This window comes from Colossoma macropomum, unplaced genomic scaffold (assembly GCF_904425465.1).
Source record: "Colossoma macropomum unplaced genomic scaffold, Colossoma_macropomum, whole genome shotgun sequence".
Lineage (NCBI taxonomy): Eukaryota > Metazoa > Chordata > Actinopteri > Characiformes > Serrasalmidae > Colossoma > Colossoma macropomum.
Genome location: NW_023494802.1, coordinates 20,603,134 through 20,630,820, shown reverse-complemented (window position 1 = coordinate 20,630,820; position 27,687 = coordinate 20,603,134). Strand labels below are relative to the sequence as shown.

The 27,687-nt window shown below is 42.4% G+C and overlaps 1 protein-coding gene across 2 annotated transcripts in view; it reads left to right on the top strand.

The window, feature by feature from the left end:
- Window positions 1-27,687, top strand: part of tns2a (tensin 2a) — a 124,363-nt gene that overhangs the window by 82,713 nt on the left and 13,963 nt on the right. For both annotated transcript variants that reach the window (XM_036591919.1, XM_036591918.1), the window contains exons 6-22: window positions 50-99; window positions 1,173-1,356; window positions 1,616-1,666; window positions 2,191-2,313; window positions 2,638-2,702; window positions 4,798-4,881; window positions 7,001-7,113; window positions 7,405-7,465; window positions 10,599-10,674; window positions 12,122-12,251; window positions 12,760-12,825; window positions 13,913-14,029; window positions 14,522-15,976; window positions 17,702-17,867; window positions 17,965-19,016; window positions 20,956-21,087; window positions 26,199-26,294. In XM_036591919.1, coding sequence (XP_036447812.1) covers window positions 50-99; window positions 1,173-1,356; window positions 1,616-1,666; window positions 2,191-2,313; window positions 2,638-2,702; window positions 4,798-4,881; window positions 7,001-7,113; window positions 7,405-7,465; window positions 10,599-10,674; window positions 12,122-12,251; window positions 12,760-12,825; window positions 13,913-14,029; window positions 14,522-15,976; window positions 17,702-17,867; window positions 17,965-19,016; window positions 20,956-21,087; window positions 26,199-26,294 — 4,021 coding nt within the window. The remainder of the gene's footprint in view (window positions 1-49; window positions 100-1,172; window positions 1,357-1,615; window positions 1,667-2,190; window positions 2,314-2,637; window positions 2,703-4,797; window positions 4,882-7,000; window positions 7,114-7,404; window positions 7,466-10,598; window positions 10,675-12,121; window positions 12,252-12,759; window positions 12,826-13,912; window positions 14,030-14,521; window positions 15,977-17,701; window positions 17,868-17,964; window positions 19,017-20,955; window positions 21,088-26,198; window positions 26,295-27,687) is intronic.

Here is a 27,687-nt window from a genome sequence, read left to right as displayed (position 1 = left end):
GTGTGTTTGTGGTATGTAATCGTGTAATCTGTGCTCTTCCTCTCTGCAGGGCTCAACCAAGTCTCTGACGTACACCAAACAGAGGAGCACTCTGCCCAGGTAAATCTCCCACAGTGATGCTGCTGAGCCCTCAGTTTGAACCGCAGCAGTGAGATGGTATCAGTGCCTCAGCCAGTTACTCCTCACAAACATCCTGGATTAATGGCCAAATCCCAGCATATTTTTATTTGATCATAAATTTGGGCTGTTATCTGTGGGCTGAAGCGAAAGCTTGTCAGGCTGATCTCTGCCGGCTTCGAGTGAGGATTAGTGTGCGGAGAAGACGGAGTCATCGCTCAACTATGTGTCAGAGCGCTCAGTCATTCCTGCTGGAGTTCGGCTGGTTCTTATCAAACCTGCTGAAATCGGACTTTAGATCAGACAGTGGGTTTTACCCTGCAGCGCGTTTCTCACCTGAGATTTATCAGCTGCCTGAGATACATGAGGCTCTCTCAGCTGATCCTGTGTGTGCAGAGACACCATACAGCCCAGAGGACAGGAGCGTTTCTCAGTGTTAATCTCTCTCTCTCTCTCTCTCTCTCTCTCTCTCTCTCTCTCTCTCTCACTCTCTCTCTCTCTCTCTCTTTCTCTTTCTTTCTCTGTTCCTCTAAATGTCTCCCCCTTTTTTACACTTATTTCTTCTTTCTTTCTTTCTTTCTTTCTTTCTTTCTTTTTTACCCCTTTCATTTGTTTATTCTATCCCTCAAAATCCCCCCCTTCTTTTTTACATTTCTTTCTTTCTTTCTTTCTTTCTTTCTTTCTTTCTTTCTTTCTTCAAACTTTTCCTTTGTTTTTCTGTTCCTTTAAATTTCTGTCCTTCTTTCTTTTATATCCATCCATCTTTCTTTCTTTCTTTCTTATTTATTTTTCTCTGTTACCCCTTTCCTTTTCTTTCTCTATCCCTCAAAAACTACCCCTTCTTTTTACATCCGTTTCTTTCTTTCTTTCTTTCTTTCTTTATTTATTTCTTTATTTATTTCTTGATTCATCCATTCATCCATCTGTCTGTCCTTTCTTTCCTTTTCTTTCCTTCTCTTTTTCTTTCTCGCTGTTCCTGTAAATCTCTGTCCTTCTCTTTATTTTCCCATCCATCCATCCATCTCTCTGTCCCTCTCTCTCTCTTTCTCTCTCAGGAGTTTCAGTGTTGACCGGGTGATGGACAGAGTGATGGAGCGTCAGTATGACTTTGACCTCACCTACATAACTGAGCGGATCATCTCCGTCTTCTTCCCCCCTCTGCTGGAGGAGCAGCGCTATCGCCTCAACCTCAAAGAAGTGGCTTCCATGCTCAAGTCCAAACATCAGGACAAGTTTCTGGTCAGTAATGCTGCTTTCACAGCTCAGGAGCTCCGGAGCCGAGTTTTGCCGACCCCTGGTATAGACTTACTTACTGTCCGCTCAGTATCAGACACAGCGTGTTGGTACCCTTTGTAGGTCTAAGACTGTAGCTTGTGTTTTTCCTTGCAAAATTTGTGTCAATCATTAAATAAAACATAAAAGAATCAAAAGAATGACGACAGAGATGCGTCTGTTGTGTTTTTTTGTCCTGCTTCATATGTTTGTTTATCATCTGCAGTTGTTCAACCTGTCTGAGAGAAGGCATGACATCACACGACTCAACCCCAAGGTAGGCTGGCTGTGATTTTTATCCCACATACATTTATAGTTTATTACTCTCAGACATCTCTCTCTCTCTCTCTCTCTCTCTATCTCTCTATCTCTCTCTCTGTCTCTCTCTATCTCTCTCTCTCTCTCACTCTCTGTCTCTCTCTCTGTCTATCTCTCTCACTCTCTGTCTCTCTATCTCTCTCTCTCTATCTCTCTCTCTGTCTCTCTCTCTCTATCTCTCTCTCTGTCTCTCTCTATCTCTCTATCTCTCTCTCTCTGTCTCTCTCTCTCTATCTCTATATCTTTCTCTCTGTCTCTCTCACTCTCTCTCTGTCTCTCTATCTCTCTCTCTCACTCTCTCTCTATCTCTATATCTCTCTCTCTCTCTCTCTCTGTCTTTCTCTCTCTCTCTATCTCCCTCTCACTCTCTATCCCTTTCTCTGTCTCTCTCTCTCTCGCTCACACACTCTCTCTCTCTCTCTCACACTCTTTCACTTTCTTTCTCTCACTCTGTCTCACTCACTCTCTCTCTCCCTCTCTCAGGTCCATGACTTCGGCTGGCCGGACCTGCACGCCCCCCCACTGGACAAAATCTGCGCCATGTGTAAAGCCATGGAAACCTGGCTGAACTCTGACCCCCAGCATGTGGTGGTCCTGCACTGCAAGGTAAAGGGTCACAAGTGGTTTTGGAGGGGTCACTGAAGGTCACATTGCTTCAGAGACCAAAGGCGAGAAGCCATAGACCACCCTGTGTGCAGTCAGCGTTGATGTCATTACTCAATACCTTAGCACTGTGATCTCTGAGAGGAGAGCAGAGGGAGTAGAGCTGGTTTGGATATTAATACTAGTTTCTGTATTTTATTTTATATAGAATGAATAACAGCTGGAATAAAGGAGGTTGAATAGAAGCAACATCAGCGTTATTTCAGTAACTACACTGAATTCTTTATGTCTGTCCAGCACATATTAAACACTGGTGTCTTTCTAAAGGGAAATAAGGGAAAGACGGGCGTCATCATCGCAGCCTACATGCACTACAGCAAGATATCAGCAGGGTGAGTCGGTCCAACAGATCGGTTCAGTTCAGCATCACTCATGATGAGAACTGATGCTATATTTATATCGTCAGCACCTGATAAAGTTTGCTAAAATTGCATCATCACAACTGGAAGACAAATAAGCTATAAAGAAATAGCATATTTTAAATTAAGCCTTCGTTCATTTTACTTTCTCAGTCAGCTTCATTATGGCTCATTTACTTCATGCAAGAGAGAAATTGTTCTACTGTTCAAAAGTCATTTTAAATATTTTTGTTATTTTATATACAAACATATACAGTGTGGATTTAAACACTACAAAATGTGTTTTTAGATGTTTTATTTAATTTTTTGAGAGGTTTTTAAAATGATAATTATCTGTTTACATTTTCCATCAATTTCTCTTCCTTGAGGTTTGTTCACTTTGGAATATAATGATAATCTGGATATTAATTTTATTATAATAAATTAATTCTTGATTTAGTAAAGTTTTCTCAGTTTTAGATTCAATTAAATGACATTTTAGATGAAGAATCTTCAGTGGCTCCAATCATTTTATGGCCAATTTTTTTTTATTTACGGTTTCTTAGTGTCCTACTAATTGTTTGAAGGGTTTTGATCTAAATTGCAGTATAGATGCTGTCAAGAATTTTCTTTTTCGTGATATCCGTTGTTGCGAGTCGGCTTTCCACATACAACAAATATTATTAATGCTTTATTAAGATTAATACCACCTAGAAAGACGCTGTGTTGTCCATCGTACATGAGCTGGTATTCTATTCAAAAACTTGTTATATCCAAAATTATTCTATGTAGATTTACAGCATTTTGGAACAAAACTCCAAAGCTGTGAATTGTACAAGATTAGCACATTGAGCTGTTTTGCATAGTCATCTGCAACCAAATTGGTTTTATATTAGGACTCCAAACTTTTGAACAGTAGAGCATAAAGGGGTAACTAAATATAAGTAAATATATGCCTGAGTCAGTAAATCTCAAAGGGCCACATTTCAGACTGAAATACACATAAAAGTTTATATCATTCATTTTAAATGACATTAACACAAGTGTCTACAAATAACAGTTAATTACAAAATACTGTGTATGGGTCATTCTACAGAAATGTCCACTTTTCTATCTGTCCATAGGAGTCACTGGTGTTCCACATAATAAAGGAACACCAGAGACATTTTTAATGAACAATACATTTTACTAAAAGGCTGCTACAGAACATCAAACCACATGTTGTCAATCATGGAATATCCACTAAAATATGGAATTTAATCCATTTGTATTCTATTTTTTCACAATGACCTCAGAATAAAGTCGGTCACACCAGTGACTTCAGCTAAAAGCTTCATATGAAATCATGAGCTAAATGAGAAAATCTCTGATAACTGAAAGACACAGTGGACTCACCATGTGCTTTTCTTCATAGATCCTCAGAAAACAGGTAAAAGGACGTCAAGTGATGTCATCAGTGTGACTTTTATTTCAAAATAAGAGTTTTTCGTGACACAGCAACACCAGTGGCACGACTCCTGGAGACAACAACTTTTATTATATATTTTATAATATATATTTGTTTTCTTTATGTCATTTAATTTATATATTGTATAGTCATGTATAGATTATTGCAGTTAAAATTGCAGAAAAACATGTTTTTTACCTCAAAATATGGCCTCAGCCTTCACACACGACTGTGAGGACGAGCTCCTCTGTGGTGCTTGGAATTCTATATGATTGATTTAAAAACCAATATTGCTAAATTGAGGCTCAAGAAGGTGTAACTGTTAAAATAACTTATTGTTTTATTTTAAAATATTAATAAATTGTAACCCTAACGTATTTTAAAGTGTAACATATCTGTAAACGTTTCTGTAGAATGACCCAGCTCCATTTTTGACAGTCTAGTATATAATGAGTTTTTGAAAAGAATAACTCACAGCTGACATATAATAGAAAGCACATTATTATTTCTCTAATAAAGGTGATATTAATCATAATACAACACTGATATTTCCTGTGTGTGTAAACTTCAAACAAGCACTGTGTTGCTGATTCATGTGTCTGATTATTAAGCGATGTGTTTGATCTGTGTGTTCGTATGCAGGGCGGATCAGGCTCTCAGCACTCTGGCTATGAGGAAGTTCTGTGAGGATAAGGTGTCGTCTTCTCTGCAGCCCTCGCAGAACAGGTATGTTTGTTAGGGCTGGGACCACTAATTAATTTAAGGATAGTTATTGATAACGTCTATGTAATTGATAGGTAATTTTTCCTTTGTTTGAGCGAACAGAGCTCAGAGTCACAACAACAGTCCTAGTTTCACTGCTTTTACAGTGAGCTGCCCTGTGAGGCGCTACATAAGTGCGTGTCACAGACTGATACACAGAGTAAAACAGCGTCAGTTCAGTGGTTTTCGTTCTTTATTTTAGTTGAATGACGTCTTTCACCACGAATGAAAACAACAGATGCAACGAAACGCTGAAAACATTAAGTCCAATAAACAGACTCAGTTAAACCCTCTGTACCACTTTACAATAAGGCTACCCTTATAAAGCGTTTGTGAATGGTTTAAAATAAGTTAATTAATGGCTATTAATTAGGTCATAAACACTTTAAAAATGATTATTAATTTTTTAATAATTATACTAATAATAAATAATTATTTAAAAATAATTATTTAATAATTTAATAATTAAAATAATTAATTATTGTTTATGTATAAGTTATACATAAATAAAAATGTTTTGCCAAATAACGCACCCACATTTATTTTTACTACTACTTATCCTTCTTTGTCTTCCCAATCAGTCATTATTAACTATATTTAAGGTGTTATTTCAGCTGTAGATTTTGAACCACTCAGAAACCCTTTAGAATGGTTGCTTTATTGTAAAATGGACCAAACACTCTGAACCTGGCAGAACCGGATCCATTAAGTAGTAACGGCAACAAAGTTATTGTTTTTTCAGCCGATACAGAAGACGCAGGTACTGCTCAACAGCCCATTCTGCTAAAAAAGACCAACACAGACTCACTCTGTTAATGTGTACAGTTTTAATTGTTTTCTAGTTTATTTATTTGTTTGTTTTTTTGTTTGTTTCAAGACAAAACTTTCAGTCCATATGAAAAGACCTTAAGGCTTTTTGTCGCCCCCTCTGGCACAAATGGAAACTGTAGAGTAGCGTCAACTTTGTCATTGCTCAGTACAAGTACAAGGCAACGAAATGCAGTTTACATCTACCAGAAGTGCAAATAGTAGCAATAGTGCAAAACAGACAGTGCAAATGTGCAATAATAGGCATAAATGACATTAATGAAATATATAACTATATAAACAATATATACACAATTATAGCTATATCTGTGAATGATAGATACATGTATATATCGCTGTTGTCAGAAGAAAACCTTGTATCTCCAAAATGGTAACTTTTCAGGAGCAGGAAAAAACATACTTTACTTATAATGTAAGTCAATGGAACCAGACATTTACCACAGAATTTTGGTCCATTTCTTTTGGTCCATCCATCCTAAAATTTACGCAGAATATAAAGGACTGTATGTTTTTTTCAAAATATGTCAAAAACTGAAAAACGTTTAGAAAAGAGGTTTTGTTCAGACAGCAGCGATATACACATAATACTATAAATACAATATATACGGTATGTTACGTATTGTTGGAGTAGGTGTTTATGAAACTAGCCCAGAAATATGTAAATAAACATTAAAGAGGAATTATTTTGCTCATTTTCAGTGTTCATATTTTTATTTGGGTGGTCTACTAGAGTAGATTTACATGCTTCAATGTCCCAAAACACATTATTTTTCACATTTCACATTCATTATTCACCCTCTGTCTGAAACGCTTTGATAGAGCTCCTTTGTCTTTAAGCCTTTGGTCAGGTTGCCCACTCTGTTCTCATTGGTCAACCGCCAGAGCGATTGAAAGCAGTAGTGGCATCCTGCTGTAATTTCCACCCCTGCACGAATTTCAACCACTGATTTTTTCGTGGCTTTACCGTTGGCAGAGCAAAGATACAAAGGAGATTTCCCCTCATATCACAGAGCACAGTGTCCTCTCAGCATGGCTACAGAGCTGAACTGAGCTCTTCCCAGCGTCCAGTAGTTGCTGTGCGTTGTGTGAGGGCATGTCACGCTATTACAAAGCAAAAAGGCTGGAATTCCAATGAGGCATTTCAGGCTGCTGGTCTGTGTGGGGGAGAGTTACTCCTTCTGGCTTGTACTTGTAGCTTTTCAGACCATCCACACTAAAGGAAAGGGACAAACCACCTCTCCCCTTGTCTTCGCAGGTATATCTATTACTTTGGCGGCCTTCTGTCAGGGGCCATAAAGATGAACAGCAGTCCTCTCTTCCTCCACCAGGTCCTCATTCCCACCATCCCCAAGTTTCAGGCAGATGGAGGTGAGTGGAGTGGAGGATGGACGCTGCTTGACCTCACCTGTGTTGTTGCTCTTTGTTGAGGGATCATCACACTGATGTGATGGTGTGTTAAGTATGACTGTGTATAAGAGTAACTCAGCGATCGCTCCCACCCAAAACAGGCCTACAAGCAGGAACACACAAACAGGGCATGTTTGTTTTGAATGTTTTGCAGTGGAGGAGAGAGATTTCGGAGGAGTTAGCACATTCCTCCCTCCTTCTATCTCATATCTCATTCTCTCTCTTTTTTCCTTTATCCCCGTCTCTCTGCAGGCTATTTTCCCTTCCTGAAGATCTATCAGTCCATGCAGCTGGTCTACACCTCGGGCATATAGTGAGTTAAAATGTGTTCAAATGAAGCTACATTCTTCTGCTGACGTAGGCGTTCAGTTGCACACATGCAGATGTTCACAGATCAGGCATAACATTCTGACCACCTCCTTGTTTCTACGCTCATTGTCCATTTTATCAGCTCCACTTACTATATAGGAGCACTTTGTAGTTCTACAGTTACAGACTGTAGTCCATCTGTTTCTCTGATACTTTGTTAGCCCCTTTTACCCTGTTCTTCAGTGGTCAGGACCCCCATGGACCCTCACAGAGCAGGTACTATTTGGGTGGTGGATCATTCTCAGCACTGCAGTAACACTGACGTGGTGGTGGTGTGTTAGTGTGTGTTGTGCTGGTCTGAGTGGATCAGACACAGCAGTGCTGCTGGAGTTTTTAAACACCTCAGAGTCACTGCTGGACTGAGAATAGTCCACCAACCAAAAATATCCAGCCAACAGCGTCCTGTGACCACTGATGAAGGACTAGAGGATGACCAACACAAACTGTGCAGCAGCAGATGAGCTATCGTCTCTGACTTTACATCTACAAGGTGGACTGACACGATCGGAGTGTCCAATAGAGTGGACAGGGAGTGGACACAGTGTTTAAAAACTCCAGCAGCACTGCTGTGTCTGATCCACTCGTACCAGCGCAACACACACTAACATACCACCACCACATCAGTGTTACTGCAGTGCTGAGAATGATCCACCACCCAGATAGTACCTGCTCTGTGAGGGTCCATGGGGGTCCTGACCACTGAAGAACAGGGTAAAAGGGGGCTAACAAAGTATCAGAGAAACAGATGGACTACAGTCTGTAACTGTAGAACTACAAAGTGCACCTATATAGTAAGTGGAGCTGATAAAATGGACAATGAGCGTAGAAACAAGGAGGTGGTCAGAATGTTAAGCCTGATCTGTGTACAAAAACTGCAACAGCAAAATAGGCACTGAATATTTGAACTATTCAAAGATTATTTTAATTAAAAACAAATTGCTTTGTATGAATTAATGTGCTGCATTATCTACAGATAACTGTTACACTTGTTTAATATCCCCAGGAGGTAGTTTAAAAATATTTTTTTTAATATTTTTGTGTAACCGCTGGCCCATAGAAGGGGGTCAGAGCGCACATCATGTTGCAGTGCATGCTGGGAATTGTAGTGCAGCTCATGGTGAAATGATCTAATAATAATAGAAAATTAAACTAATTTTGCGGGCCGAATAGGATTGTGTCACAGGTCTGACTGACCACAAGGCCATGTTTGACACATGGGGCCTACAGGATAGAACACTGAAGTTATGTCGTCATTCTGTAGTCATCATCTGGCCTATATATGTTCCACTGCGCCACAGCCCAATGCTGAGGGGCTTTAAAGACCCCTCTAGCTGACATTTGGCATTGGACATCGTGACCTTACATGTGCAAAAGAAGTGTGTCATTCTGTATGGGATGGGATCATTCCCTTATTTGGGTCTATGTTAGATTTCTCTATGACAGAAATGAATGGCATATAAAAGTCCCCGCTATAGCACCCTGTAGTAAACAAAATGATCCAAACCTGATAAGTTTTGTCCGGCATACATTTTTTCACTGAATGTCACTGGATCCTTTGGATTTCACTTCTTACCAACCTTGCAATTCAGAGGATCCATTGGCGTCCAGTGGAAAATGTACATAAGACGAAATGTAGGAGATTTGGGACATTTCCATTCATTTTTGTCATAGAGAAATCAAACTTCGACCCAAATATTTGCTTGAAGCCGACTATCAGTCACATGATTTTTCTGTTGGGACAGAATTTCTGGCTTTGCTGCTCCACACGAACATAACTAGAGGTGAAAGATGGCTAAAATTACTCACCTCACTTTGGAAGATAAAAAACTTTTCCTTGACAAAGTCGATAAATAAGCGAGATCCTTATACAGTTTCCCCCTGAACTCCTGATCCCACTTAAACTGTCAAAAGCTGCCAAATCTGTGTTTTCCTGACGTTTATATTTATCTCATACTCAGCCCCTCCCCCATTCTGGAGAGTCTCTCACAGCATTTAAAAGCACAGAAGCCCACCGGCTCTTCACGTCAGGGTGGGTAAAGGATCCCATGGTGTTGCATAAAGAGGAGATAAACTCTGTGATCATAGGAGGGTAACGACATCAGCTAATTAACACAGATGAGATCAATGCTGGCCTTCAGATAACTTCAGCTGATGTTATCAGCCGAGAGATGAACAGTCGTCCCCCTAACGGAGCTGCAGACCGCCGGTATAACTTCACTCTCTGTTTCTGATTTAAATGACGTTTGAATGAAGAAACATAAGCGTTAAATATCAGACTGAATGTCGTGGGTCGGAAAACGACGTCGTGTTTCGACAGACGTGATTCTGTAAGTTTGCTAGTGCAGTTAGTTCAGAGTTCAGCTCCAGTCCTGAAACCCAGTCAAGTCAAATTTAGAGTCAGCTAGAGGCGTATAAAGCCCCTCATCATTGGGCTGCGGTGGTGTTCTCTGGAGTGATGGAGTTCTGTCCAGTTCCTCTGGGATGAGTTAAAGCTTGGCAATTGTGATCCAGAGCCAGCCATGCAATGTCAGTGCCCAACGTCAGTAAAGCTGGGCTTACAGTACATGATTTATAAAATCCTAAAATTCCAAAACAGACAGCATCTCATACTTTGTCTTTCTGCCACGAGGGTGCACACATCAGAGAGAGGGTGTTAATACCCCTGATTTCAGAAGAAACATTGGAGAAGCAGATCACTTATATGGTCACTTGAAAGTCAGGTCACTTGATTGGACATATAGAGTATCAAGCCTTAACTGCATTCCTAGCATGTGCAGCTCCTGAGCTTGTGTGTGTGATGGCAGTTTTACAGGAGAAGGAAAAACATTCTTAACTTGTAATGGAAGTCAATGTGATCAGATTTTTTTCTGAATAATTTTTGATCATTTTAACTGTTCAATTTATCACGAAATTTTAACACTGCAGAGTTACTGGTGTTCTCCAAGAAGCCAAAAAGTAAAAAAAAAACAAAAAAAAAACACAAAATTGCACAGTGCGACAGTAATGATATGCATCTGTGTGTGTATGTGTGTGTGTGTGTGTGTGTGTGTGTGTGTGTGTGTGTGTGTGTTCTGTAGTGATTTGCAGGGCTCAACGGGCAGGAAGCTGTGTGTGACCATTGAGCCTGCTCTGCTGCTGAAAGGTGACATCATGGTGCGTAAGGCTATCCATCAAACATGTAGCCACTTCCCTTATTTGACCATATTACACACATATACACACTTTATACCACATTTTCTATCTCTGAGTCGGATCCTGTTTCTCCCGTAAGCTCAGCTGTCATCAAAATGGGTCCCTATTTGCGATTTAGACAAGGTTGGGAAAGTTACTTTATAAAAGTATTCCAGTGCAGATCACTGATCACGTTAGAAATTGTAACATGCAACCTATTTGAACATTATCACTTTTTGTGAATAAGACAATCAGGTGTTTTTGCTTTGTTTTTGTTTTGACATTGATGTAAAACATGTTTGTCATCTGCAAATTACATTGCAAGTTGCAATTATCAGGGTCCAAGCACTCCACACATTTTGGCCCAATCCCATTTCACCCCTCGCCCCTACCTCTGAGCCCTTAGCCCTCTGTTTTGCGCGTTCACGTCTAGGGGGAGGGTGTCCCGATTCTTGTTGAGATAGAGGGGTGGGGTGAAGTGTTGGGGCTACATGACCCTCCAAACGGAGGTTTTTCAGAGACTCCGAACAGAGAGTTATGAGAAAAAAAGAAAAACCAGCAAGATGGAGAACAAGAGACCAAAGAAACCCACAAATGTGAGAATTTCCTCTGTTAAAAAATTACAATAACCATTGTATTTTCTTAGTTTAATGTCATTTCAATTTATTATGGTCATTTTCTTCATAACAACCATAAAAAATCACTAGTAGTGCTGACGTCTCAGTAGCTGGCTAAATTTCCCGTTTCACCTTAAATGGTTTAGTAGTTCCATTCTGACCCCTCAGGCTTCAGAACTGCTGCTCCATTTAAGGTGGAACAGGAAAATTCAAACAAGAAGCTGGTGAATATCTGACTTCAGCTTCATATCACTGAAGAATTAGGGTTGGGTGATAATAAATAATTGCCCCCCTCTTTGAAGATCATATGATGCCCTAAATGTAACTAAAGCCCAGCAGTGAGGAGCTGAACTTTACCCTCCTCTGCTGTCACTGCAGACTGGCAGGGTCGCCTACAGAGCAGCGCTGGTAGCTGTTAATGAAGTGATGCTCTTTTTATTTGAGGGTCCCATTTCAGAGGGAAGATTTCAACCACTACCCTGTAACTCAGTTCTGAGGGGCAAGGAGACACTCGAAAACAAGGGGTAGGGGTAAAAATAAGAAATGGGATTGGGCCTCTGTCTCTCTTTGCCACTTTCTCTGTGTCTCTCTCTCTCTGTCTTACTCTCATATTGACCCTTCTTTGTCTGTCTCTATTTGTCTCTGTTGCTCTCTTATCATGAAGCATAATTTATTTATAATTGTTAAAGAAAGAAAATCGTTGATTTATTTTTTATTTAAATTAGAATTTTAGAATCTGTGGTGATGAGTGTTGTAGAGAGTTTGAGCATATTGGCTTAATAAAGACCCCCCCCCCTCCCCCTCCCTCATAGGTGAAGTGCTATCACAGACGAGTACAGGCTGCTGAGAGGGACACTGTGTTTCGACTGCAGTTCCACACCTGCACCATCCATGGAGCGCAGCTGTGGTTTGGGAAAGGAGAGCTGGATGAAGCTTGTTCAGGTACACTAACTTAAAACAGTGAAGTCTGTCTTCAACTCTTATAGCTTTGCCATATTTATATAGTATAATTTTACAGCATGTAATGCTGCAACAACCCGTGACTGTTCAGTGTTGGAGAAGTAAAACCTGTCAGAAACGTTCAGTATGAGTCTTCTATAAGGTCCCCAGTCAAGATCCATTTCAACCACATCGCGCTTTGTAGCTGTTCTTGATATCAGTCCATAATCCGTTGGGCCCAGGCCCAGTCCCACTGGATAACACCTGCCTAACACAGCTGGCTAATTGAGATGACATGCACTCTATAGATTCTCTGTAGGCTTTCTAACAGAGCAAGGGAGTGACTCAACTGCCTCTAAAATGCTGGGAAAATTCCTCAACTTTTATCCGTCCTGTAATGTGAGACCGCTGCCCGACGTTTAATAGTGTAATGAAGCACTAAATTGGCTGGAGATTAGGGCTGATAGTCTCTCTCTACACTCACATAATTGTCTCTCGTTTGTCTCTGTAGATGACAGATTTCCTCCTGATGCCACTGTGGAATTTGTTTTCTCCTCTGGACCAGAGAAAATCAAAGGTATTTTGTGTCATTGATACTTATTTGTAACGTTTGGCGTTTTGGTCATTCGTGTGAATTGTAGTACAGTGTTAGTTGTGTTCTTGTGTTTATTTATTTGTTTTATATTTATGCCTTATTGATATATACATATGGGTCATTCTACAGAAACGTCCACTTTTCTATCTGTTCATAGGAGTCACTGGTGTTACCGATCCTCATTGGTGTTCCACATAATAAAGGGAACACCAGAGACATTTTTAATGAACAATGCATTTTACTAAATGGCTGCTACAGAGCATCAAACCACGTTGTCAATCATGGAATATCCACTAAAATATGGAATTTAATCCATATGTTTTGTATTTTTTCTCAATTACCTTTAGAATAAAGTCGGTCACACCAGTGACTTCAGCTAAAAGCTTCATATGAAATCATGAGCTAAATGAGAAAATCTCTGATAACTGAAAGACACAGTGGACTCACCATGTGCTTTTCTTCATAGATCCTCAGAAAACAGGTAAAAGGAAGTCGAGTGATGTCATCAGTGTGACTTTTATTTCAAAATAAGAGATTTTTTGTTACACAGTAACACCAGTGACACGACTCCTGGAGACAACAACTTTCATTACATATTTTATAATATTTATTTGGCATTTATTTTCTTTGTCTTTTAAATCATATATTTCATAGTCATGTATAGATTATTACAGTTAAAATTGCAGTTTTTTACCTCAAAATATGGCCTCACCCTTCACACATGACTGTGAGGACAAGCTCTTCTGTGGTGCTTGGAATTCTATATGATTGATTTAAAAAACAATATTGCTAAATTGAGGCGCGAGAAGGTGTAATTGATAAAATAACTTGTTTTATTTTAAAATATTAATGAATTGTAACCCTAACATATTTTTCAAATGTAATATATCTCTAAACGCTAGGGACACAAAAATGGACGTTTCCAAAGATGACTTTATACAAAGACCGTGTTGTAAAACTGTGTACCACACAAACAGCTGGGGGCTTAATACTCTAGTTCTTTGTGCAACTACCGTACTAAGATTTGCTGCTACTATCAGTCTTAAAAGTGAGTGTATGTGTGTTTTAGGGCGAGAATACCAGCGAAATGATCCAGCGGTCACAGTGGACTATAACACAGCTGATCCAGTGGTGCGCTGGGACTCTTATGAGAACTTTAACCAGAGACATCAGGACAGCCTTGAAGGTATGATAACCTGTACTGGCCTAGCCTTTTTACACACCTTTTAAGATTTAGTTTGCCTGGGAGAGATTTGTTTTAACCTCTTATACTAAAGAGGGGCCTGTATATGTGTCTGTACTGTTGAGTGACTTGTGTTTCTCTTTTTGAGCATTTCAGCTGTTCTTTACATTGTGTTAATATTTCAGGGTGAAATCCTCCAAATTTTTTGGGAAAATCTCTTTCCATTAACTTCACGTTAAGAGTTTTTCTCCTGTAAAGTTAGAGATACATAACATTGACATAACAGTGTCATAAACATTGATGCTGCCATGAGTTGTCATGACAAATTATGTATGTATAATATAACAGTGTCATGGTACTGTTACCATTAATTGTCATGACTGATCTTCAGAAAGTCTTAAGATTAATAACTGAATAATATGTAGTTTAAAGTTATCATTTTAGCCCTTTGAAGTATTCAGTGTAATTAACGACGTTTCTTCTTTTTTTTCTAAGATATTGCACACACCCGAGGGCCTCTGGATGGCAGCCTGTACGCTCAGGTGAAGAAACGGCGTGCTGCAGCTTCCTCCTCCCTCCCTTCTACCAATGGCAGCCCTCCACGGAGCTCCGAGGAGAGGCCCAGTCAGCTCCTGTCAGTCAGCACTGACTCCGGACACTCTTCAGTCCCACCCGAACGTCTGGAGGACGCACCCAGACCAGCACCGCCCACTCAGCAGGAGCGGGAGGAGCTGGACCGCCTGCTGGGAGGCATCGAGGGTGAGAGGGGTGTGAGAGATCGCGAGAGAGAGACGGCTATTTTGGATGACGGCGACTCCTTGCCCCCTGAGCGAACGGGATCTCTGCGTTTAGCTCGTTCCTGTTCATGTCGGGTGGGCTACAGATCGCAGCGCTGTGCTGAGCCTGGCTGTGACCGCCTCCACCACTTACCCAATGGATACTGCCTAGATCGCTCTGCTCCTGCCACTAACGGCCACACGGGGGCATCTTCCCCGATGCCACCCCTGCTAGGGTTGTGCCAGCACCACAGCGTCCACCCACATCAGTCCCTTCCACCTCCAGACCTGCTGTGGGACCGGCAGCAAGGGCCACAGCACTACCTGCATCGGTCATGCTCTGAGGGGCCCTCCAGGCACCTGTGCCCATATCCATCCCAGGACCTCGGCCCTCATACTCTCACTTCTGGTGGCCGGCTCCTGTGCAGGGCAGACGAATACATCCCCTACCCCCAGCCCCACCACAATCACAACCATCCACACCACCCCAAACCAGCTGGTTCGTACCATGACGTGATGCTGATGGACAGCCTGCCCCCTCCTGGCTGCCCATGCCGGGACTGCTGCCTGAGACGCGAGGAATTCCATGCCTTACGTCTTGACAGAGGCGAGGGCCTACATTGGGAGAGGGAAGAGCTTCCCCGAGAAGGCGGATTAAGGCGAGCCAGGGAGTCTGACATTCCAAGAGGGGCTGAGCTGCACTGGGAGGCGGGGTTACGGCGGGGTCGAGAGGCATCCCTCCACTGGGACAGGGAAAGAGAGGCAGAGCTTCAATGGGAAAGAGAGCGAGAGGTGGAGTATTGGCATAGAAGAGCCACTGTGGCACCCTATGGACCCCCTGGTCATGAGGTGCCCACCTTCGCCTTCGACCCACTGCCATCTGGCCACCCAGCATACCCCGAGCCTTCCAGGTCGCACTCACACGCCCACCCGGACCTAAAGTACAGCAGCAGCTCCAGCGGCTATCAGACACCTCACCAGACCTGCCCCTGCTCGCCCTACCAGCCCTCACCCTCGGAGAGCCGAGGGTACGCCTCGGGATACCAATCTGACTCCACCTCCCCCCTTCCCTCGAATTACTCATCCTGCTACAGCCCAGCGCACCATGCCAGCGGCCCCCCTGATGGTCATACGGAGCCCCATCCTCAGCACTACCCTCCCAATACACACCCAGGTCAGAAACCTGATTCCCTCACTACAGATACTGGATAGAGCAGAGGCACTGCTAAACAAGTTGCTGTTAAAGTCAGTGAAAATCCAGTTTACCAAAGTTGGCCCTTAGTTTTGCACCGGTGTACATGTTACAGAAGCTTGTGCCCCTCGAATCAGCAACATGCCTGAACCACCTGCCTCAGTATGTTAAGTAATCCCAAACAGACTTGCTTATGTAGTTTCTGACTCTGATTGTTGCCTGTGAGGAAAGTAGCATAGCTAAAAACTAGGGATGCCCAATGATAACGGAATTATATCAGCATCGGCAAATAATTGGTAAAAAATCTGCATGAGAATAGGATAGATGAGTAGATTTTACTTATATTTTCAACTAATATTTGACAACGTCTTCACTGCTGCTGGGCTGCTGGACTAAAATGCCTGGAATTTATTTATTTTACTGCTTTTGTAACCATCTACAAATAAATATTTCTTTGTAATGCTAATCCAGATATACTTAGTGCCATTTCCAGCTTTTTAGAAACGCGTATATATTGGCATCAGCATTAGCAGAGGTGTACATGAAAAACACTGGATATCAACATAATTCCCATATCGGTAAATCTTCACTGAAAACAATAGTAGTAGTCATCTAAAAACCTGAATTTTGCCAGCACTTTTACCCAATTTTAAAAATAATCGTTGCTATAAAGCAGGGATATCTAATTAAAATTTAATAAGGTCCAGTTAGAGGAAATTTCCTGAAGCAAAGGTTTGGAACATCATAATGTCTAACTTGTATTATGACTCAGTGCCATATACTGTTTACTGAAGTAGCCTAGTAGGTATATCAACATCTTATACAGTCAACAACTGAATGTCAAATCAAATAAAGTACAGTTCAGTCATATTTCAACAACATTTACTGTCAGTTTTCTCTTTTAGATCACGCCATGTGAAATAACTTCCCTCTGACTCACTTTCTTCTCCGCCTGCTGTGTCTCACCTCGTCCCTCCCCTGTGTGTGCGTCACTCACTCGAGTCTCAGTGCTCATCGTAATGCACAGATCTGATTGGCTGAGTAGCGCCACGTGAGATATTTACAACACATGTGATTGGTCTGTGAGTCTCCCAGGCCGCTAAAACGGTACCGTAATGACTAGAAATGTTACGCCGAATAAAATAGGACCGCCCTGTCGAAATTAAATAATTCTCCATAGTTTATCGGTTGTAGGTCCAGGTCCACATAGGACAGCGTCTGAGTCCGGACTCGGACCGTGGTCTGCCTATTAGTGACCTCTGTTATAAAGTGTCATAAACTATATAAGCAAGTGTATTTGAGATGACTTTGCCTGCAGTTTGCAGGATGTTAATTGTAAGAGTATAAGCTTCCATTATTTGCTGGCTACATTAGACTCATATCTCCAGTGCCAAACTAAAGAAGCAGCCTTCAGACACCGACACCATACACATCTGGGCTGATCATCCACATTTGAAAAAAGGGGACAATTGTGTAAATTTGATTTTTGGCTGAACTGTCGCTTTAAGATTTGGCTTTGTATGGTCACAGTCTGTAAAGCTGCTTTGTGACAACACCTGTTGTAAAAAGCGCTAAATAAATAAATAAATAAATAAATAAAATACAGTCCCGTATGTCACCAGTGTTTTCAGAGCGTAATGGCTCTCACTCTGAGAGGTATTTTCAGAATTTTGGTTTTAAAGTTATGCTTCTCTGCCATTCTGTCAGACGGCCCTGGTGTTCCAGGTGAGAATGTGGGTTGGCGGGACCATATAACCCATGGTTCCTTGAGGCGACTTCATCGAGATGCACATGGCGCATGCTCCACACCCTCTGATATGTCTGGGCCACCCACTCCAGTCCACACCAGCAGTCCACTGCGCACACAAGAAAGGTCAGTGAACTTTGCACAAAACATTGTTCATTTGCGTATTCGATAAATCAGATCCCAGGACAGGGAACCACTGATCTAACCTGACTTTTGATTCCAGCCCTAGTCTGAGCATCCGGGAGCAGGAGGCCCGATCATCAGAGGTCAGCACTGACAGCACCACTCCCCTCGCCCAGGACAGGCCATACCCAGCTGTCCCGCAGCCACCCAACTCTGGGCAAGAACCTCATCAAGTAGACAGTACATCCTCAGAGCCTTCTAGACCCTGTGGTTCCAGTCCTCAGACACACTCCTCCCCTTCTCGGCAGCTGTCCACACACTCCGCTCCAGTCTCGCCTACAGCCAGCTCCCACCAGCAAGCCCCTGCGCCTTCCGTCCACTCTGCCCCGGCCTCCCCTACACAGGGCAGCCAACTGCAGAGCACCAGCCAGCCCAGTGTTGCTCCATCCCTGCCAGTTGAGGAAGCAAGTACAGCACCTTCACAGCCAGTCCAAAAGGAGCCACAGACTCTTACCCAGGCCGCACCGCATTCTGTCTCCCCAAATACTCCACAGTGTGTCGCCTCAGTCCCGCCTGAGTCTGTTCCACCCCTTCCGCAGAGCAATGGAGTGGCACTGCCTCCTGAACCAGGGACCCCCAGATCGACGTCCTCTGGACCCGTTTCTCCTCAACCTCTGGGCAGCCAGGAGATCCCACCCTCCCCTGAACCTCCAGTGCCTGGCTTTGCCACTCTCGGCAGGAAGCTGATGCTGGGCACAGAATCCTCCCTTCCAGCAGGGCACCTGCAGCCATGCCCAAGCACAGATAGCAGTTCTGACGGTCACTCCACGCCCACCTTTCCCGTCTCATCAGGCTGCTACACTCCCGGAGCTTCCCCAAGTTCCACCATCCAGCCTCCTCTTCCAGAGAAACGCCGCCAGGGCACCTTGCCAGGCTCACCCAACGGCAGATCTGGCACCCTGAGGGCATCCTTGAGTCACTCACCCTCGGCCCAGCATCATGTTACGTTTTCCCCTTCAGTGGGAGAGGTGGCAGCGGCCAGCGGGGAGAGTGAGGGGCCTGTGGAGGGCGAGGTGGGCAACCGGGTCAGCGTCAAATTTGTGCAGGACAGCTCCCGTTTTTGGTACAAGCCCGGAATATCCCGAGACCAAGGTGAGCTATTGCTTCTGTCTCACAAGTTCTTCTTTAAGCAAATTTTGAAAAAAAAAGAGTTTTTGCATGTTTTACTGCGCTGCAATGAATATTTGGTGAAATTTGATAATTAGAACATCAGAAAACAGTAAAATCACAAAGATAAACTTCTACAACTTTTATAAAACCTGAAATAATGAAGTATCTGTTATTTGGTGACACTTAACTTGAACTAAGCTACATAACAGTGACTATAAACATACAATGGCAGGTGTCATGTTACCATTACTGTTAATTGCCACCAGGGATGCAGGAGGGTGTTTTAAGTTGGAGGTGCTAAACTTTTAAGCAGCATTTTACATGACAGGAACAATTACAACATACAGAAGGATTTGCCTTTTTTTCATTTGATTGTCTTTCGATAGTTTACATCCTACAAAATGTGTTATAACATGCTATAAAGTGACAGTGGCGATGCAGGTGCACATCCTCACTCTGCTCTCTTGTTCCGGATGAACTCTGTGCTAATGAACTGGGCATTAACCAACTAGTGTTCATATCCGGGGCAGTAACTGATGGTGTCATGTCCGCAGTCACATGGACAAATTTAAGACTGGGAGACGCACCAAGCAGGAATATAATGGTTGATAAAAACATCATTACATTAGTAATGTAGTTTAAAAACTATAGTCAGTATAATAATGGGCTGCTGTGGGACTCAGAACTGGTCTGTAATTCTGCATACACTTTTCCTCTTTGCATGCTTGGGTTTAGTAATGCCCCCAGAACAGCCAACCATTAGTGAGGGAAGCAATTCGACACACTATAATCAAAATATAGTGTTAATTAGTGCACAGATACTGCATATTTTGAAAAGATATAAAATATAAATATAAAAATAAAACATCCACTCTAAAACAAGCACAATTGAGTGAGTAATACATTTAAAAAATTCAGAACTTATTATTATTATTATTATTAATATTATTATTGTTGGTGTTGCAGCACCCTCCAGACCCCCACTTTTCATGTACCTGGATGCATTAAAAATTAGTGTGTGACATAAGCTGCTATGACATCAATCGTTACGGCATCTGTAAATGACAATTACTGGTAATGGAAACATGACACTGTTATATTACTGAACTAAATCTGCCGTCATGACAGCATGAGTAACCCCCCGACCCCCAGGCACAGCACCCTGCTAGTCGATCTCCTATAAAATCAGACGCCAATTAATATCAACGACAACACACTGGGTAAATTATATATATTTATAATTGGCTACATTGTATATTGCTGATGACTGAACGCTCGTTTGGAGTTCTGATAGGTTACAGTTTGTTATTAACTCCTGTTGTAAAACGACTGAAACGTGGCTACATTTGTTAGGTTTTAATGATGAAACTGGGCCAGAAAGCCTGTCATAAGTTCAACATGCTTAGTACACAGACCCCAGATCCGCTACATCTTGTTTTCCAGACGCTTTTCACCTCGTCTTCTTTTTCTTTACTATTTTTCAGCTCCAGATGTTTACGTTCTTTTCTGAGACATGATTAACCAGTTGCGTTTTTTAAATCTTACTCGAGTAACTTGGACGACATAATGGTACAGCAATATCCCAGAAGTTGTGAGGGGTCCCCTGGCAGCCGCAGGGCCCTAAGCAGCTGCTTATGTCGTTTAATAGGTAGAGCTGGCACTGGATACAACCACTGTATATATGAGCAAAGGACTTAACACCAAGATAAGAAAGAATTTGTGTATTTTGCTTTTTCGAGCTACAACAGAAGCATCAGCTGTATGACTAAATGTAAATGAAATGCCCAATTTTCTGAATTTCTGTTCTACAGCAGTTTAGTATGTATAGGGCAGCTAAGTGATGTTCCAGCTGTTAAGAGCATCCATCCATCTGATACATGGACGGTTGTCTGTTATCCTGTCTTCTCTTCTCCCTCTACAGCCATCGCAGCTCTGAAGGAAAAAGAGCCAGGTGCGTTCCTGATCCGGGACAGCAACTCCTTCCAAGGGGCTTACGGCCTGGCCCTCAAAGTGGCCACGCCGCCCCCCAGTGTCAACAACCACGGCAGCAAAGGTACGGCACGTCTGAGTGTGGAGAGCAGGCATTTCCTCTCCCGAACAGCCTCCCTCTCCGCCAGCTTAGCCACTGTCTGCACAGGAAACCCCTTAAAGCTGCACCTGAAGTGCTTTAGCAGAGCTTAACCTCAGGCTGGAGTGAACATCTGCTGCTGTGAATTCACTGATTAGCGTGAGAATGTAATACAGTGTGCTGTGGGTTACACATGGCTAGTCAACTTCACATAGCTCTGTTAGCTTGTCGGGATCAAGGGCTGTCCCCCTCAACCCCAGGCCTCCAACATAATATTATGAATAAGAAATAAATCTTTTAATATTGGCTAAACACTTTCACTAATAACTGTTCTGGGTCTAAGTTCTCAAAAGATGTCAAAGGCTACGTTCACATTTCCAGGTTGAAGTGGCACAAATCAGACTTTTTGCCCTAATGTAACTCAGATCTGATGTTTTCGGGGCTGTGTGGACACAAATCTGATCTTTTCAAATCCAACCGGAGCCACTTTCATATGTGGTCCAAGATCGGATACGTATCCGATTCGTAGCCATGCGACCTTAATCTGACGCTCAGATCGGAATTCATGTGCTTTTTTTTTCACTGCGCTGCTCCATCATTCAGCGTTACCATGGCAGCAGCGCCGAACAGAAGTTAAAGCCTGTAAACGGTGGAAAAGCAGCTCATCTCACCTTTTTCTCCTTCGTCTCGCTCTAATAATGAAGCTGAGAGCTGATCAGAGTTAATTATCTTCTCAGCGAAGCTCGTTCTGCTCGTTAGTTTGTGCTGATGATGAACGTGATTCATTCACGTGACGTTACTGAGTAGGATGAGCTCATGAGGGTCATTTCAGGACGCCGGTCCGTTCACATTAATGACAGATCTATCTGTAGCTAATGTAGCCTAAATATATCAAGTATTCACAGGTAATATTTGAAGGTTCACTACAAGTGGCTGTTTCTTGCTGTTGACGTTTTGCCGTATTCAAATATAAACGCTCTCTGGATCTTGAATGTGTTGAGATTTTTTGATATGGCCGTTTTAGTGGTTGAGTTTGACACCCTTGTTTTAGTGGTTGAGGGATGGTTATGGTACTTAGCTGAGTTGCAAAAGAGCTGTCAGATATTAAATATTACAGAGCATTTTAAAACTATTAAAAGCCAAAATAGGGTTTTGTTTTGTTTAGTTATAGTCAGTAAAGACAAAGAAGCACTAACCTGGACTAGAACACTTCTTTACTGTACTATAATTGTTTGTTGACTTAGAACAGATATTAATAGTCCTTCCTTTTCTTTTTAATCATCATCATCATCATATTTATTGTTATTGGTCATTTGCTAACGTTTTTGTAATGTAGATCAGACTGAGAATTTTAGTGACAGAGTTGAAAGAAAAATGCCATTAGCAACGAAATTGGATCTCTATGTTGCACATATGACATTTCATTGATTTTTTTTGTTTTAATATTGACCTATAGAGCATTATATATATATATATATATATATATATATATATATATATATATATATATATATATATATATATATATATATATATATATATATCAATATAATAAGTGTAATTGTAGGTTTGCTTTGTTTACCCATTTTTTTATGTTTACATTGCTGTATGTAAAGCTTTAGTCTTCTGTTGTCAGCCCCCCTACCTGTCAGACTAAATTTGCATCCCTGCCAACAATGAGTGCGTTTACATGCACTTAATAATCCGATAACTGCAGAAAATCAGATTTTGTGAGTAATCTGATTTACTTGCACTTGAGTAATCAGATAATGGGGAAACTCCAGGTCTACGTGAGTCAGACAGTAAATCAGATTTCTGCTTTGCATCCAGCCAATAAACTCACAGAAGACGCGACGTAAACGTAACGTAAAGCTCAAATTTCATACCGCAGCTTTTTTTTTATATCGCGTGACTTTACTTGAAAATATGAACATACATCATCTAGAACATGAAGAATATTCAAATCTTTTATTTTTGGTTTCAGCACCGCTCCAAAAGTGGTTTGCTGCGTCTCGCGGCGACGCTGCTCGCTTATTTCTGGTACCGCCATCTGTTTTCACACATGTGCAGACTGAGAAATCTGAAAGAAATCAGAGTAAGAGTTTACAGCACTGAGAAATCTGATTACTGAGCTAAATTCCAGCCTTTTTATTGGATTTCTTAATCAGATTTCTAGATCGGAGTATGGCGTTTACATGACCATTTGAATAATCGGATAACTGCAGAAATCCGATTATGATCGGATTATTGAGTGCATGTAAACACACTCACTGATGCTTTAATGTGTCGCAAGATATAACCATAGTAAAGATACCCATCTTAAATATACCCTCAGTAAACAGCTCTTTGATCGTATTAGTGGAAAGTAACAATGAAACAAGTAAAACCCAATCAAAAGCTGGAAAATGTAGTTGTCATTGATAATTTATTGTCTTCTCCTTCCTTGGCATGGTCCATCAGGCATACCATGTCTACTCCTTCGCACAAAATAGACAAAGAAAACAGTTCTCTCAGAAAAGTCATGCAATTAACTGTTGAATAACTGAAGATCTGAGCTTGATAACAGGCAGGGTAGCAGCGAGTTTAGCCTAAAATATTCCACAGTGTGATGCGGCTAAAATGTTTAGTTATTTGTGCAAAAATATAAACATTTTTAAAGTGAGAAAATCAATATATAATTCAAATTATGGAGGACCCCAAATAATATTAGCTTGTGAAAGTAACAATGAGAATCAGACATTACATTACATCAGAGATTGGTGAAAGAAGGCAAGATGTCCCCAAACTTTTGACAGGCAGTGTACACTGGTTTGAAGAATCACAGCCAAACGCTTATAAGAACCATTTGATTCAGTTCGCTCGACTGTGGTTCGTAAAAGACTAGAAGCACATAATCATCCATTTTGAGATGTTTTACACCGGAAATTAACACTAACCCCTCTCATGTCTTATAAACAACTTTAAACTGTATGTGTGATCAGTGTGTGATTGCAAATTCTTTTCTGCACATTAAAAAAATCGATTAGTCCTGCTGGCGCCCTGGATGAAAAGGTACTTTATTAGTCTTGGCGCTGAGAAAGAGGATTTGGCACTTTAGCCCAGATTTCACCCTCAGGCTGTGTGTATGTGTGTGTCTCCCTGCTGATTAACTCCATTCATCATAGTTCTGGTTGAACCTGGATTTAATCCGTCCTCACGGATCAGATGTAACTCGCACTTCCAAGAAAGTCAGTTCATTCAGACGCTCGCACTCTGTGATAGATGGGCTGCTTGAACAGCGAACTGAGTCAAATGGTTCTTATAAGCGTTTGGCTGTGATTCTTCAAACCAGTGTACACTGCCTGTCAAAGGTTTGGGGACATCTTGCCTTCTTTCACCAATCTCGGAGGTGTACCTGTAGGTTTTGCAAATATGTGCACAAACCCATGTATAACCTATGAGACTAGCTGTTAAAGTAGCTTATCCTACCAGGTTACCATGTTCCTTCCGTCCAGCACGTTACCTTTTTTCTGTAAATGACCAACTGACCAAGAAGGGCTGCAATCCACACTGATATTGTGAATGACAACCGTACTCACATGGATGCAGTCTAAGGCCCACGTGTCAAACACAAGGACCACGGGTCAGATCAGGCCCATGGTACAATCCAATCCGGCCCTTGAAATCATTTTGATATTCTATTAATGTTAGCCTCACAGTAAGAATGGCCTGGGTTCGATTCCCGGCCGGGTGACCAGGGTCGTTTCTGTGTGGAGTTTGCCTGTTCTCCCCGTGTCTGCGTGGGTTTCCTCCGGGTACTCCGGTTTCCTCCCACAGTCCAAAAACATGCAGTCAGGCTGATTGTACATGCTAAATTGCCCCTAGGTGTGAGTGTGTGTGAATGTGTATGTCTGTCTGTCTGCCCTGTGATGGACTGGCGACCTGTCCAGGGTGTATCCTGCCTTCCGCCCAATCACAGCTGGGATAGGCTCCAGCACCCCACCGCGACCCAGATGTATGTATGTATGTATTAATATTAGCCGCGGCATGGTGGCGCAGTGGGTAGTGCTGTCGCCTCACAGTCGCCTGGGTTCGATTCCCCGGCCGGGTGACCAGGGACCAGGGAGTCTGCATGTTCTCCCCGTGTCTGTGTGGGTTTCCTCCGGGTTTTCCGGTTTCCTCCCACAGTCCAAAAACATGCAGTCTGGCCAACTGGACATGCTGAATTGCCCCTAGGTGTGAATGTGTGAGTGCGGATGTATATGTCTGTTGTCTGCCCTGCGATGGACTTTGTGACCTGTCCAGGGTGTATCCTGCCTTCCACCCAATGACTGCTGGGATAGGCTCCAGCTCCCCCCATGACCCAGAAGGATAAGCGGCTTAGAAGAAGCTTAATATTAACCCATTTCACAGTCAGCAGCGCTACAATCCCCAGCATGCACTGCAATGTAATTTGTGCCGACACCCCACTCCCGACAACAATCTATTGGACAGCAGTTTTCTACCCGATTACACACGTCACATCACCGAACACACCAGCCTGCAGTTCAACCAACATAAACACTATAAACACTCAGCAGCTCAGAAACTGATTAAGAATTAATGAACTTACAAAAGGAAAAGATGTCAGGTTTTGAGACCGAGCCCAGTTAGCCGGCATATTTGGGCCTAATCTGTGCCACTTTTGCCACTTTCTCAGTTATGGCACTGGCAAGTATTGTGCAGGCCGAACGTGGGCCAAACGTTATGAGCCAGGCTTGACTTGGGTTGCAGCACATGTTGTGTGGTCCGGATTTGGCCCATATACGGTGGACCTGTGGCTGAGTTGAGGCAGCCAGACTCACCCTGAATCAACTCCGTACATCAAGGCCAAATGTGGGCCATAAGAGAACTGTGGAGGTGGGCCACATTTGGGCCAAAAATTCATTGCTATCTGGGAGCACACAGGTAGGTTGAACAGACCTACATCCTGGGAACATTTAAAGAGATTTAACGGTTATCTGTATCTAATGTAGCCTAAATATATCAAGTATTTACCTGTAATATTTGAAGGTTCACTACAAGTGGCGTACAAGTTGCCTGGACTTTGTTCAGTGTCTCCTGTCTTCTCTGGGCAGGTGGAGATCCTATGGAGCAGTTGGTCAGACATTTCCTGATTGAGACCGGCCCACGAGGGGTGAAGATCAAAGGCTGCCAAAATGAGCCCCACTTCGGTGAGTGACATCCTTAAAGAGCAGCTCCACCCTAAGACCTTTTTTTCATTAACAGCTGAAATGCAATAATAAAATATACCAGCCTTGCTTATAATGTGAGCACATCTCTCCAAACTGTAAAATATCATTTTTATCGTGGTCATTTCCGCCTCTGCAGCGCCCCCTCTGGTTCAACTTTGCTATAGACACAGATGACGTGTCTTTGTACCTATAATATGAAAGCATATATGAAATATAATATGAGCATAGGAGCCTCGAGTGAGAAGGTAACCACACTTACACGCTGAGCTAAACACCCCCAGCACCACCTCACAAGGCTGCGATATGCCAGCTGTCTGTACCAACTGTGAATAACCCAGTTAATCTGAGCTTAGTTTGGAATAAAGATGTTGGACCGATTAAGTGAGGATTCTTGCGAGTCTCCGTAAAGCTGCCGGTGTTCCATCCGATTCACGTTTCCCTTCACAACTCAAACCCTCGGGCTCACTGAACAGACATCAACGGTAAACAGCACTGGAACTACGGAAAGAGAAACAGTTCAGGAAAGGTTAACGTTAAATGGCCATTGTTACCGAATGTGTCAGCCTTTCGTCCGTACAGCCTTTCTTGAACTTTTTTCCTGCTTTCCGCAGTTCCAGCGCCGTTTGCCGTTGATTTCTATTCAGTGAGTTTGGTGAGGGTTTGGTTTATACAGGGGAACGTGAATTTGACAGGGAACTGAATCGGATGTAACACCGTTCAAGTGGCATGAACAGCTTGTAGAACATAAGGATTTAGAGCCACGGCAGGAAACCCTGATGATGCAGGGTGATGCAGTCTGCGACCTTGATGTCAAACTGAATGAAACTTAGTCAGAGTTCAAAAAATCCACTTTATTCTTTCGGGATTCAGGGCGTCTGAGAAAGCAGGACACGGGGTATATATCGAATACGAGCCTGCTGAACAGGTAATTAGACACGAGCTGTCACGGTTTTAGGGGATGTTCTACCGTTCGGCACCTCTGCTGCTCGCTGGTAATCATGTTGACTCTTCAGTGGCTTGAGTCAGTGGCTCATACTGTTAAGGCTCGAGACGCACTGCCTGATCAGAAACACCTTCCCTCCTCGAAGATGGAGATGGCAGTAGAGCCAAGTGCCGTACGCTAGCTCTAAAAACACAGCAGCCCAGCCCACCCAGGTTCCCTCGCAGCCCCACCTCCAAACCCATAGATCACTGCGGTGCCCCTCCCATTTTGGAGCATTTTTTAAAGTAGAGCCAGGGGTGGAGTCAGCTGAACATAGTGGGGTGTAGTTACTCTTTAAAGGGTTCTTCTGAGTGCTCTTTATGTACATCTTTAAAATGTGACTGTAGCTTAAATCTCTGTTTTGTAGCCATATTTCACCCTTTTCAAGCG